The sequence below is a fragment of the Sphaerodactylus townsendi genome, linkage group LG06 (genome assembly GCF_021028975.2).
Source record: "Sphaerodactylus townsendi isolate TG3544 linkage group LG06, MPM_Stown_v2.3, whole genome shotgun sequence".
In the NCBI taxonomy this organism is placed as follows: Eukaryota; Metazoa; Chordata; class Lepidosauria; order Squamata; family Sphaerodactylidae; genus Sphaerodactylus; species Sphaerodactylus townsendi.
Genome location: NC_059430.1, coordinates 40,145,215 through 40,159,139, shown reverse-complemented (window position 1 = coordinate 40,159,139; position 13,925 = coordinate 40,145,215). Strand labels below are relative to the sequence as shown.

The 13,925-nt window shown below is 42.5% G+C and overlaps 1 protein-coding gene across 1 annotated transcript in view; it reads right to left on the bottom strand.

The window, feature by feature from the left end:
* CACNA1I (calcium voltage-gated channel subunit alpha1 I) overlaps positions 1–13,925 on the bottom strand; it is a 208,423-nt gene that overhangs the window by 38,073 nt on the left and 156,425 nt on the right. Inside the window, exons 25-27 of the mRNA XM_048499231.1 lie at positions 11,546–11,655; positions 10,250–10,383; positions 8,162–8,232 (exon numbers count right to left, since the gene is read on the bottom strand). Coding sequence (XP_048355188.1) covers positions 8,162–8,232; positions 10,250–10,383; positions 11,546–11,655 — 315 coding nt within the window. The remainder of the gene's footprint in view (positions 1–8,161; positions 8,233–10,249; positions 10,384–11,545; positions 11,656–13,925) is intronic.

Genomic DNA, 13,925 nt, shown 5'->3' with positions numbered 1-13,925 from the left:
ACAAGATGGAGGACTGGTGGTTGGCAGTGGAAAGGTCTATGCCTATTTTACATAGGCTGGCATATGCTTTGAAGGAGCAGATGTCTGAGGTTACTTCTAGATCCAGGTAATCCAATGCCCACATAGTAGAAGTAGCCAGGGTTATTTTTAAAAAATCTGTTGAAGTTGATAAGTAAGCTTCCACAGACTTGGCCACAGTCATCCAAGAACTAATAATAGTAAGACTAGATCAAGGCTGCCACACATTTTATGCAAGGCTGACCTTGAAACTCCAGTGCAGTTCAAGAAGAATATTCATGCTTGCCTCCAACAGCAGGTGGATACTGATACCATCTTAGCCCAATTCTCATACATATGCCAATATATCTCCAGGGCCAATTTGGCCATTGTTCTGTACAGGTGTCAAACTCGTGGCCCTCCAGATGTTATGGACTACAGTTCCCATCATCCCCTGCCAGCATGGGAACTGTAGTCCATAACATCTGGAGGGCTGCGAGTTTGACACCTAGGTTCAAATTCCTACTTTGAAATGTGCCATATCGACATTTTTACTCTTCCTGGGGCTTTAACTTTTGAGCTGGATTTTTTTTTGCATTTTTAATTTTTCAACAATAACAATATTTTGAACAATAACAGTTGACCAATAACAAGAAAAGAAACAACACAATGAAATAAAACAAAAAAGATTTTTTCTAAACACTAGAGAGCTAATATATTCATATAAATGATGCTCTATAAAATCACACATGAATTTGAATAATCAAATATATTAATACAAAAATGATATACGATTACTAGCATTAGTTTCTGATCATAATTTTTACAAGCTGTGTTTCTTAATAACAAATTTTCATATGTTTACTTGTTATAATTATTTAAACCAATTCCTCCCTTTTAAACTCATCATATGCTTCACACTTGTATAATTTAAGTCTCTTAAAGCTTTCTCCTTTATCTTATTTTTAAGAGTAATATGAAAAGTACATTTTCCATTTCTCTTGAAAGTCTTGATTCAATCTATTCAAGTAGTCTGTTGGCGTAGTCATTGTTGCATATTTTCTTGATTTGTTAACTCAGATCTTGAGGCTAGGACATTCTTCTGCCTTTCACTTTGTTGCAAAAACCACTCTAGCCGCTGTCAGTAAATATTTGAACAGTCCTTCTGAAGTTTGTAAGATGTTCTTTGGTAATATGCCTATGAGCAATGTTGGGCAGCCCAATCCAGACAGGGCTGGCGGGCAAGGAGCAGCACTGCTCTGGTCCCTCCAAAGGAAAGAAAATAAAACTTATCTAAAAATCTCCCATAGGGGAAAGTGGAGATACGCTGCAGACAATCTCTGAGGGTGGGCCTGCCAGCGCATGTGGGCTAACCAGGCAGTAGAAGCCGATTACAGTTGGCTTCACTCCTGGGAACACCCTTGCCATGCCCTTGCCACACTGGCGTAGCTCAGGGCAGCATGGAAGCATGGATGGAGAGCCAGATGCCACGGCCATGCGTCCCAGGGGCCTGCAGTGGCTGGGCACCAGTGGTTTTGCCCCTCTGCCAGGGTAAGTGCCCTGGGGAGGGTAAATTTGCTAGTGTAAGCTAGCGTCGCATCCAGAAGGGAATTCAGGACCCCCCTCTGGATTGCACTGTTAGTGTCCATAATAATTTAATTTTAAGACCTTTTGTAATTCTGTGTGTATATCTTCCCAAAGTTTTTTCACTTTTCCATATGATCACCAAATATGAAAGAAGGATACATCTCTTTCTTTATATTTCCAGCATTTTTCTTGTAATTCTTATTGATCGTTTCAATGCCCTGTGGGTAACATTCCAAGGATAAGACATCTTATACCAATTTTTCTTAATATTGGCAGGCTGTGAATTTTACACCTTTCACCCATAAATGTTTCCATTGTTGGAAGGATATTTCCTCATCAAAATTTTGCATTCACTTAACCATATCTGTTTTCACTTGTTCATGCTGCAACAAAAATCCAAACAAATTTTCATTTTGATGTGAAATTTCTTTTTCAAATTCTGTAGGTCCTCTTATTGTTCATCCTGTTGATTTAGCTTCCCTATTTAATCTTGAGACTCACTGAAAATATAAAAGCCATTGTATTTTTATCTTCATCTTTTATTTTTTGCCCAGATTTAATTTCTCTTTTCATATTTCCATAAGTTATAAAATCAGTATTTTTCATTGCATTTTTATCATAATATGTTTTTGTGGATGACATTAAAGGAACCATTGGAAGACTTATTCTTTTGTTGTTGTTGTTGTTGTTGTTGAGTCCCAAATTTTTAACAATCCATGAGCTGGAACTTTTAAGTGCAGCCCACACATTTCCAATTCCCCTTTGTTTCCATATTTGTTGAGGCAGTTCTGTTTATGTAGTATTTTTTAAAACAATGTTTTTTAGCCATTTTGTTGTAAATTGCCTCAATTTTTTTTCAGAAAAGTGCAAACATATAATTGTATAATAAATGAAATGAATAAATGTTTCACACGTTAAACATGTGATTGCGCTCACTTAAACTCAGTATTCCTGGCGGGTTACAAACTAGTAAGCCAAGATGGGTCGTGCTGAGGAGAAAGGACACCAACTTTTTCTGCACTGATCATCACGACATCAGAAGCACAAGACAATTGAGACATTCACAGTTACTTCAAATGGCATAGTGGAATGTACATGACATTCACAAGAATTTGACCATTACTACTAACTAAATCCCTTGAATGGGAAACCACTGCATAGTAATTGTAATTCATAAGAATGTCCTTGACTCTGGACGACTGTGACTATTTCAGCAACAAAAAGAGCTAAACCTTTTTACATGAAGCTGAGCTACTCCAGCACCAGGCAAAATTACTGAATTGTGCACTGGCATCAAAAATTGTGTGACTTGCATACATCTTTGTAAACCTATATTTAAAGAATAGGACATTTTCCTCCAGGCAATTGGCAACCATATCTCAACTGCAACCTGTGCCATGACCAGTGGCGTATCTACCTAGGGACAAGGGGTACCCCTTGTCCCCGGGCGCCACTCTTCTGGTCATGTGGGGGGCACAAAATCGGCCCCCCACGTGACCAGGAAGTCCTGCTGCCTCATCGTTTTCGCATGCCTCGCGCAAAAGTGACGAGGCAGCATGACTTCCTGCTGCCTCCAAGCACCCTCAACCCCACCCTGGACTCCGTGGAGGTGGGCACCCTAGATCTTGCCCATGTCCATGGTAACATGGGTGGGGTCGAGGGCAGTGGGGGGTGGAGGCTGGGGGCATCAGGGGGTGGAGATGGGGGTGGGGGCAGAGCCTGGGAGGTGTCCTGGAGACAATTTGTCTCCGGGCGCTGCTTACCCCCCAGTACGCCTCTGGCCATGACTATGGACCAATTCACACACTCATTTTTGATGTGGGGCAGTCCTCGTATATTGGATTAATGATCTCTGTGCCATTAGAAGAACCATTTGTCTTAAATTGCCCTTAAGTGAAAAATAATGATGTTTCTGTACAATACAGAAAAATCTGTGTTTTAAAAGGTTTTCTTTGCTATGGTAACTTAAGAAATTTCTGACATGGGGGTAATTTCCCTAAGTGGCTCCTCACATGAAACTGAGGTGGAATATGAAGATTTCACCACTCCAGAAATGTTCACTTCAGTCAGCCCTGTGAAAATATATAAAAGCAGGAAAAGCTCTGTGGTTGAGACACAAGGCAGGCATTCAGAAGATTTAATTCAGCTCTGGGTTCTGGCACAGATGCCACATTTGAGCTGGGGAAAGCAGAGACTCGGTGCCATAATTCCCCCCATTTGTCAGTTGAGGATAGAAATCCTGTGTTGTCTGTTTCCATTATGTAGTCTGGGTAATGGATGGCCCTTCCCCAAACCACATAATTAGTACACATCAGAAGCTAGGCCTTTAATCTACAATCTGGAGAACAATTGATGGTCTTGCATTATGGGACTTAGCTGGGAACTCATTGGAGATAGGAAAATGAGACATGCCGGACAGAATCAGTGAGCAAAACTGGACACAACACCCATTTGGATACCTCTGTGTTTCCCCCTGTGGGGAAAAAAGCAGCATGAGGGAGAGAGAGAGAGAGAGAGAGAGAGAGAGAGAGAGAGAGAGAGAGAGAGAGAGAGAGAGATTTGCACTGGGTAATACTGTGAACAAAAGGGTTAACCATTGTTCTTCCTTCAATTCCAAAGCCTTTAAGCTTTATGGGAGCCCCTAGTATTTTTTAAAAACTAGGGAAGATTCAATCATGCACTTCCTACTGTCTCATCAAATTCTGTCTTCACCTTTACATCACTCACAAACACTGACAAGTTCCCTGACAATTTATGTTATGTCTGACAATTCCTTTAATTTTTAGGAAACAGAGAAGATAACCTGCCTCTGAAGGAGTGATCTTATCTATGATCAACAGACTTTTTTGGTTCCATTTTTCCCTCCTTAACAATTCTGAGTTTGTTTGACCCCTTCACACCCAATTTTTCAAGCCACTAATCCATCTCAGGGACTTCTTCAGTTGGCTTCTAGGATGGTCCAGTCAGTGAGAGCAAGAACATCAGTACCTCTGGAGCAACTGCCGTGTGCAAATCATGAAAATCTCCCCTGACCCTTCCAGTTGCTGCCTTTCAGGTAACATTTCTCTCCACACAAAGCAAGTCCCAGTAGACAGGGGCATTGCTTCTCAAGGGAAAGGAATCTTCAAAACTGAATAGGAATTAGGAAGAAGGAAACAGAACAGGAAAAAAGAGGAGGAAGATACAGATTTGCAGAGAGAGGTCTTGTTCCTATCCTTCCTTTAAATAGTTGTTTGGTGCATCAGCTTCATAATAATGTGAAAATAACTCTGACAAAAACATACATGAGCCAAGTAAAAGCATATGGAAGTAAGCTGTAGGGAAACACCACCGAGTTTGTTTTTCTACTGGTCGTGCCAAAAAGGAAAGTGAGGGAAACAGCTTTGCGTACATAGTTTGGCTTATGTAGGAGGGAAGAATCAGTGGGAGGTGTCACCATTGCTACTCAGCCCTTTAGTCTTGCCTTAGCTCTAATATGACCCCCGTCAGTCAGTTGCTCCCAAAGACACACTTTTTTTGTTGGCTACACTATAAACTGGTTTATGCTTACTATGTACCTCCATACATATGCTTGCGCAAAACTTCTTCTTGCCCTGCCCCTGGCTTCATGTTTCCTGCACTGACTGCTGTCCACCTTCTGTCCCTCCCCATCCTTGCTCTGTTCTCTGCTCTCTCACTTCAGTTTTGTCCTGATCCTATTACACCAAAGAGCTGGTTGGGTAAGAAAGTGTATTACTCTTCTCTTCACCTGGCACATCACTAAGCTAACTCCTAATAAGCTCATAGAAGTGAAAGCTGTACTACTGAGGAATTGCAGATGCTGAAGGCTAAATACGCATTACATACAGATGCACATTATGCCCCTTTTGCAACTGAAAGAACTGCTTACAGAGGGGCAATCTATCATGGAGCAACGCACCAGCTCTTCCTCACTCGGGGCAGGGCCAGAATCCAAAGACTAGGGTGCGTTCCTGAAATCATCCCAGCAGGCAGCACCCAAGATACCTTCAGAAGTCCCCTCTGGTGTCTAGGAAGAGCCCCAAGTGACAGGAATAGCTCTATAACCTCAGCAGGTAGCCCTGCCTTTCTCTTCAGGTTCTGCACATGCTGCCCCCAGAGCAGTTATGGACATTGAGGCCTCCTCTGACCTGCCCTCTCAAGCCCCAAGAAGTCAAAAAGCACTCTAACCCAGACAGATGACCCACTACCGTAACCAAACATTACCCCTTTAAGTGCAGCAGGTTCTGCCAGAAAAGTGGGGCCTGAACACATCACACCCTGCAAGGGAACATAAGTCGTCAGTCTGCCTTCACTGGAACAATGTCTTTAAGCTTCTTGCTTGGTCAAAGCAGCTGCAGGGATTCTGCCCTAAACTTGGCAACTGGTGAAACATCTGCCTTGTCTCTGCCAGTCTATTCTGCAGTCCTCAGCCTAGAGCATGCCACAATCAGGATTGGAGCAGTAGTGGTGGTGGTGGGGGGGGGGGGGGCAGTTTCCCTTATTGCTGCCTTTTATTTCCTTGAAGAAGAAGAGTTTGGGCTTAGACCCTGCCTTTCTCTCCTGTAAGAAGTCTCAAAGAGGCTTACAAACTCCCTCCCTTCCTTTCCCAACAATAGATATCTTGTGAGGTAGGTGGGGCTGAGAGAGTTCTGAGAGAACTGTGATTGGCCCAAGGTCACCCAGCTGACTGCAAGGGGAAGAGCAGGGAAACAAATCGAGTTCACCAGATAAGAGTCTGCCATTCAAGTATAGGAGCAAACCCAGTTCTCTTGTTCAGATTCCAGAACTCCTAAGCATTGCTTGGCATCCACACTCCTCTGGTCACCCTTCTAGAACTGGGTTATCTGATTTCAAGAGGGGCATCAGGGTCTTGACTGACCAAATCATCTCAATTTTGAAATGCTAGTTTCTAGCCTTTGTGTTTGAAGAGAACATACTGAAGAGGTGGTAATTGCTCAAGGCTTGAGAAAACACTGGCCCCTTCCGCACACGCAAAATAATGCGTTTTCAAACCACTTTCACAATTGTTTGCAAGTGGATTTTGCTATTCCGCACAGCTTCAAAGAGCACTGAAAGCAGTTTGAAAGTGCATTATTCTGCATGTGCGGAATGAGCCACTGACTGACTTTCCTTGCCTGTTGCCGAACTATACCTTTTTCAGAATAAAGATAACACTGGATTTGAGAATTCCTCTGCCATTTCCTGGACCGTCTTTGTTCTAGAATGTTCCCCTGGGGTCCTAGTGCTGTGGGGTCAGAACTATGTTGGCACCAGGATCCAAACAAAACACCCTAGAACAAAGATGGTCCAGGAAATGGTGTCATCCTGATCCTGAAGAAGAAATAGTCCCTGCCAACACATTTCAAATACTGAAAATACTGTAACCAAAATAGATGATCCAAAATTATGTACCTTCTGGCATTTTTGCATTATTTATTTGGGGCACAAAATACATGCATTCTTAGTTTAGAGCATACCAACCTTAGGGCATAATGAGATTTTTAATAAATGAAGAAAGGCACAGTAAAAAATGCTGCAAGCTCTATGCTAAATGAGACTCAAATGGAAGATAGGCTCTAAAGGATAAAGAGCTAATTACCTGAATATCAGCTTTCTTCCCAAAAAGCAAAATGAAAGTCAGTGCCGCTAATGGACATTAGCTTTGTTGAGCGATTGTAGCAATTGTGTAAGTGACAGAAATTCAGGATCAGAGATGAAGTTGACTGCTACTAGTCGAAGGTCGTTTCTGCATGGTCCAAATATCCATGGTTAAGCAAGGGAAATATCCCGGTTTGGCCAAGAAGTTTGCACAGTTCTGGGTCCTAAAGTGGGTTTGTCCTGCGATATTTCCCACATTCTGGGATTTTCAAAAATTGCCAATTTGGCGATTCTGTTCAAAAATCCCTCGTTGAACCCACTACCATGCAAACAGCATGGGAGCAGAACCAGTTTATTTTCCCCACCCAGCCGCCTGATCTCCCCACCTCAGACACTGACAGGTCACCATTAAAGTTTCCACAAAAGCAATGTGACCACTGGAGAATGCTGGAAATGTGGTAAGTGATACAAAATAAGATGCTATTAGACCTTGAGACCTGTTTCACAAAACCTGCAAGCTTGTCCTTTGACTTTTTTTTAACCAGTATACATGAATCTCAATTGTTTTCAACCAGTACACTAGATATTTATTTCTACACAAAAACAGTTGGCCCATAACAAAAATAATGATTTCTTTCACACCTTCAACATTTTTTAAAATTAGTTTTGAATAATTCTGTTTGTGAGAAAAAAAGAATGATATGTACTCTGAAAGGAACAGAAGTCAGAAAATAAAAGTTCATTTTGTTTTATTATTTCCGAACATCGAAGAGGCTACAATTTTATGCATATATATTTGGAAATTGCACTCTTCAGTGCAATTAGGTTTGCTTTTTCATAAATGTGTGTAAAACCCTTAATGTGGAAAATAGTTCCGGTCCCACTTTTCTTTTAACTCATTTAAGACCACTTCAGCTCACATGACAGCTGAACTGAAACATCAGCACATAATTAAATCTGTTAAAAATGATATTTTTACCTGTGGCAGCGCTTGCACAACTGTGTCTAGCAAGGCCCGCATCCCGGTCGCCATCTTCAACAGCTTCAGGACTATCATGGAAAAGAAAGTGCAGAGTCTATTTGGTGTTGAGACAGGACAGTGCTTTGCGTTTCACCCACCAGAAGAACATTAAAGCACAGTGCTGTTGATATTCTATCTTCTTAATGAAACTGGCTAGGAAAATTTCCACCTGTGAGGCTCCTCCCACATTAGCCGCACCCTCCCACCTTCAGTCATGTTGGCCTATGCTGGGGGAAGGTCCTGCAAACCTCAGAATAGGAGGGAGAAGAGGTTGCAGTACCTCCACACTCTTTCCTTCCTTGTACAGCTGTCTCCATTCCAGTAGGAAGTCCTGTCCAATCTTTCACCTTGAGATTTCCTTGTGAAGGGTGCCTGACCCACCTTCCGTTTCTGTAGGTTCAACCCTGCCCCTGCTCATCAGGCAGTGGCACCTGTTCAGGCCAATCTGGAGCTATTGGTGGGATATCTGCCCTTCCTGGCTTCTGCCTGCTTTTAAATCCCTCCCTCCAAACCCTGACTTCTCCATTCTTTCCGATGGATGAAGGGTTGTGTTCACCCAAGCCCACAACTTGTCCTATCTTGGCCCTGCTCCTAGTCTCTTGCCTGCTGTTGCTACTGGACCCATCAGCAAGGTCTCTCTGGGATGGGTACCACTTCCTGGCAGTCTCGTGGGGGTGCTAGTGATCGTGTCACCAGGCAGTTGTCAATTGATGACATCATCAGTCTGGTTGGGATGAACCCAGACTGACTCCCACTCTTGGAAGCTACTGGCTCCTCCCAGCTCAACTCTCCTTTTAGCACCTGAACTGCTGGCACTCCTCCCAGCATTAGGTGAGTGCCCACCTTCCTGTCTGATTGTTGGGAGTTGGCCCTGCTAGGCAAGTCTGGGCCTGGCATCGGTTCTAGGTATGACCCATACACAAACACATGTGAAGCTGCCTTATTCTAAATCAGACAATCAGTCCATAAAGGTCAATATTGTCCATTCAAATTGGCAGAAGCTCCCCAGACAGAGGTCATCCATAGATCGCTTTATCTCTCCACTTCCACCTTTATTTCATTAAGCCCTCTAATCTCCATTTATCCCCTCCTTTTGCTCTGTGCATGACCTCTTTTCCATCCCTCATTTGGTTCCGGTCCAATTAGCTTTCCCCTCTAACCCATTCCCATACATGCCTGTCCTATATAGCAATTCTCCTCTCTTTCTCTCTTTTTTTGCAATCATGCTTTTGAAAAGTATTAACTCTCACAAGCTTTTGATGATGAGGTACTGGCAAATGCATTGATGGGTAAATTTTATTTTGGCATGTACACATACAGGGAAGCACCATGCATACTACACCCTCATAGATTTCTGCATGTTAAAAATACATATGAATCTCTGCTAAGGATGCCTTAAAAACAGGGGTCTTGCCATAGCATAACTAGCTAGGTGTGTGCTTCTGTGGCCTGTCCTGCTCTCTGTACCATGTTCCTTTAAAATCCCTTCTGACTGTGATGCCAGTTCGCTCATCATGTGACTGGCCAAATTCCCAACTTAGGAGAAAATTTAGAACATTGGGAGGCTTCCCAGCGTGAAGAACAGAATAATTACCCACGTGGAACTGTCATGTTGGAGAAAGACAAAAGAAAAGCCCTTTCTTGACTGCTTCTGACCCTTGAGCATGCAGAGAAAAAAGCAAAGGACAGAAGTACTCGACGTGTGCAGGATTTAGCAAAGATGCTCCTGCTTCTTAATCATGCCCAGTCTTCCACCTTACTAGAGTTGCCAACCTCCAGGTGAGGCCTGGGGTTCCTTCAGAATCACAATTTTTTTTCCAGATTACAGAGATCAGTTCCCCTGAAGGAAATAGCAGCTTTGGAGGACAAACTCTATGGTATACCATACAGTCTAAGAGAAACGGAACTCCTTCCACCAGCACTGCCCCCAAATCTCCAGGCATCTCCAAAGCACAGTTGGCAACCCTATCTTCTACAAGGATATTTTTTTCTGCCTCACATCAAGGCTGTTGGTCAGTTTATACCTTTTTCTGGCCCTTCTCTCACCTCGGGCAATGCGCAGCACTCTCATGATGCGAATGATGGTGGGGTTGATGGGAAGGGCAGCGTTGATTTCAATCTCTTCCAGAGTGATGCCCATGACTGAGAGCAGAACAATGGCCAGGTCCAGTTGGTTCCACCTTAAATAAATTGTTAAAATAAAGAATGGGATTCTTCTGCTTCATTGAAAGGCAGAAATCAACCTATTCTTTAAATAAAGTTACTTCCGTACCAGGTACACATTATGGAACTTGGTACTAATCCAGAATTCTATAATTTTTTTTTTGTGGGGAGGGGAATCAAACATGTGCATCTGTATTTATTTGCTTATTTTACTGGCATCCTTTATTTAGCTGATCATTTTGTTTTAATGAGGTTGAGGCATTCTTTTGCTAAAATTGATTTTTTTAATATTAAAAAAGTATGGAGCTGCCTTATACTAAGCCAGATCAATACTAGTACTCTCTGCCTTGGCTGACAGCAGCTCTCCAAGGTCTCAACCAGAAGTCTTTCCCAGATCTGCTTCCTCAATTTTTTTTAAACGGAGGTACTGAAGATTGAAGTTGGGTGCTTCTGCATACAAAGCATGTGCTGTACTCTGATCTTGCTCGGAGAAAGAAATGAGAGATACCCAGAATACTGAGGAACAGCCATTTTATAAGGGCAAAGAAATGGACAGAGTAATGCAAAATGACAGGGGGATTCTGCTCAGTGAAGAAGTGCCACTAAAATCTCCATCCGCACCTCCTTTGTTCTCTATGCTCTTTGTAAAAACAGGTTTTCAAGATTTAAAACAAACAAACAAACTGCAGGATCAGGAACATTCTCCTCTTTCTGTCTCTCCTCTTCTTTTTTTACCTTGAGGATTTTGCGTTCAAGTCAAACACAGCAGTACTGATGCCCAACAGTTTACTTTGCTTTCCCATCTAATCACTTGTTCAGATGGGGAATAACATAGAAGAACAAATCCATACTGACAACTACAAAGAATGTTGTGAAGAAGTCTTGCAGATTTTCGCTGCTGTTTGGAATTCAGTAACTGGGGTGTTGTGGGGTTTCCAGGCTGTATTGAGATGCCAGTCACAGATGCAGGGAAAATGTCAGGAGAAAATGCTACTGGAACTGGGCCATACAGCCCGGAAAACCCACAACACCTCAGTGATTCTGGCTGTGAAAGCCTTTGACAATACAGTAACTGTTCAGATAGAGTACGGCTGCGCTGCTCAAACCACAGAGCCCAGAATAGCTTGCCTCTTATTTTCTGTGCCACACAGAATATGACTTACACTCCTTCCTGCTCACCTGTCTTTGAAGAAACGTCTCAGCCCAAAGGCCACAAGCTTCAGAACGGCCTCCAACACAAAGACTGCAGTGAACATGTAGTTGCAGTACTTGAGGGCAGTCTCCAGAGACTGGGAACGGAAGGAAAGGGAACACTGATAGCATCAAACTCCCTGATTGGTCTGTAATTGATTAAGACTTAGGGGAAGAAACACACCTAAAATATGCCTTACAGCCAAATCCTTGAATACTGGACTGTTACAAAGGCCATGTCCCCCTTGTTCCTCTTCATTGTGTTTCTTATTAAATAAACTTTGTATGTTGTAACTTGTTCATTGTTCATAGGGGCTTTCCTGTTTCATAATAACTAGCTATTCTTTTAAAGAATTTTCCAGCAGGTTTAGTGCAATCCTAAGCATAGTTATGCCCATCTACGCTCATTTACTTTAATGGAATTAAATGGAATTAGAAAGGTGAATCACTGCTCAGGATTGCACTGACACATACATATGTGTACCTATGTATCTACACAGAGGCGTAGCTCCAAGGGGGTGGGGACGGGGTGTGCGACGCACCGGGCATGCGCCCCTGTGTGGGTGTGGTGGGGGCAGAGGATGCGGGGGCAGAGGATGCACTGGACACTTTCCGCCCTTGCTACGCCTCTGTATCTACATGTGCACCACTTACTACAGTTTGGACAGACTAATGACATAACAACCATAAACTGTGAGTCAGGAAGAGGAAGAAAGGGAGAACAGCCAGTTCAGAAGTAATTGTGAAATGTTTGGCAGATGACCAAAGCTAATACTAAGAAATACTGTAATAAAACCAATTTCTGCATTTTAGAGCAACCCCCCCTCCCTTTTGCAGAGTGAAAACCAGAGCAGACATATTAGTGGACTACGTGAATGACTCCAGCAGCATGGACTAGAACATACTGTGCCAAAATTGGCTAGTAAATACACATTCTAGTGATGATAGCAGTACAGTTGCAGATGAATCATACTGCATTCCAAACCAAAAGGCTTTCAAGTCATTCTGCTTTCAACTTTCACTATTAATGAAAAGTGGGCAGTATGAAAAAGGTCAAAATAATCAAGAAGCACCTCATCAGCTTTACAACATGGCTTTTTCAGTAACAACAGATTAAAAAATAAGGAAGTGTTCCTCAACTTATTGGTGGTTGACCTTTATTTTGGAAATCAAGAACTAATTTTTCTACAGCCGGTTGTAGTGTTTATTAAAGGTAGTTAACTCATGTGGAGCTTCTGTAATACACCAAACAGACCCAAATAATTACATTTTACCGATCTGCCCTTCCTCCCCTGTAAGTATTGTATAGCAATCCATTGGCATTTGATTTTGCAAGACTCATGCAGTCAAAGGCTGATTATGCACAATGTGCTTGTCATATGATGGGGGTGAATGTCTGTCATAGCAAGATTTCTTGTACGAACCTGTTTCCTCAAGTCCCGCTTTTACTTTTCATTCTTTCTGCGGCAGAGGAGGAGGATTTGCCTATGGGACAGATTCCCCCTCTCCCTCCGCCAGAACTCCCTCTTCCTTAGATGAATTTGCATGTTGCCAACTAAGTAAGTCCTCTGCTCCTAGCTGCTCCAAAGGATCACAGCTATTGGAGAGCCGGAATATAGTGTCGCTGTTCTTTTAAAAGGAAAAAAACTTCCATTTTAGATTGTTTTTGGCTGGGGGAGAAAATGGGTCCTCCAGTACTCTTGCCCTCTTATTTTTCTTCCCCATTTTCCAATAGGTGTGAGCTATTAAAATGGTTGTTTCCCAATAGGGTCAGAGACAGGAAACACTTATTTTAAACTCTGAGGACTCCAATTGCTCTGTTTGCATTTAAAAGATCTTCGGGCTGTTTTTTTTTTAGCCAGCAGCATTAAGTTGTTCTAACAGGTTTCAGCAACCATTAGCTGGGTATTCAAAATGTTTTTTCCAATGACCTCAGCGTTTAACTGCCCGCGGCAATGCCGCTGTTGTATTGGAGGAGCGCAGGAGTAAAGGAGTGGAATGACTTAAGCTGGTTTGACTCCAGGAGAAAAGATTCAGAGGTAATTCGAATATAATCCTCCTCTGTTTAAAATGAAAGAGCAATAATATTGAAAATAAAATAAAACAACATGCCTTTGGTGATAGTCTGTTTGAAGAGCGTTGGGAGAGCTTTGGCAGGTGCTGCTGTTCATTGGAAAAGCTGAGTTCTTTTTGTAAAGCAACAGAAAATTTTGACTCACAAGATGACCCATTAAAAAATATATGACAGCCTGATTCAAAAATTAAAATCCTGTTTATTTTCCAAGGTAGAAAAAAGACCACTGAAATGTGAGCCATTCTCCAAGCCCTGGTTTGACCACTCCTGTATCACCACCAAAAAGGCTCTGAC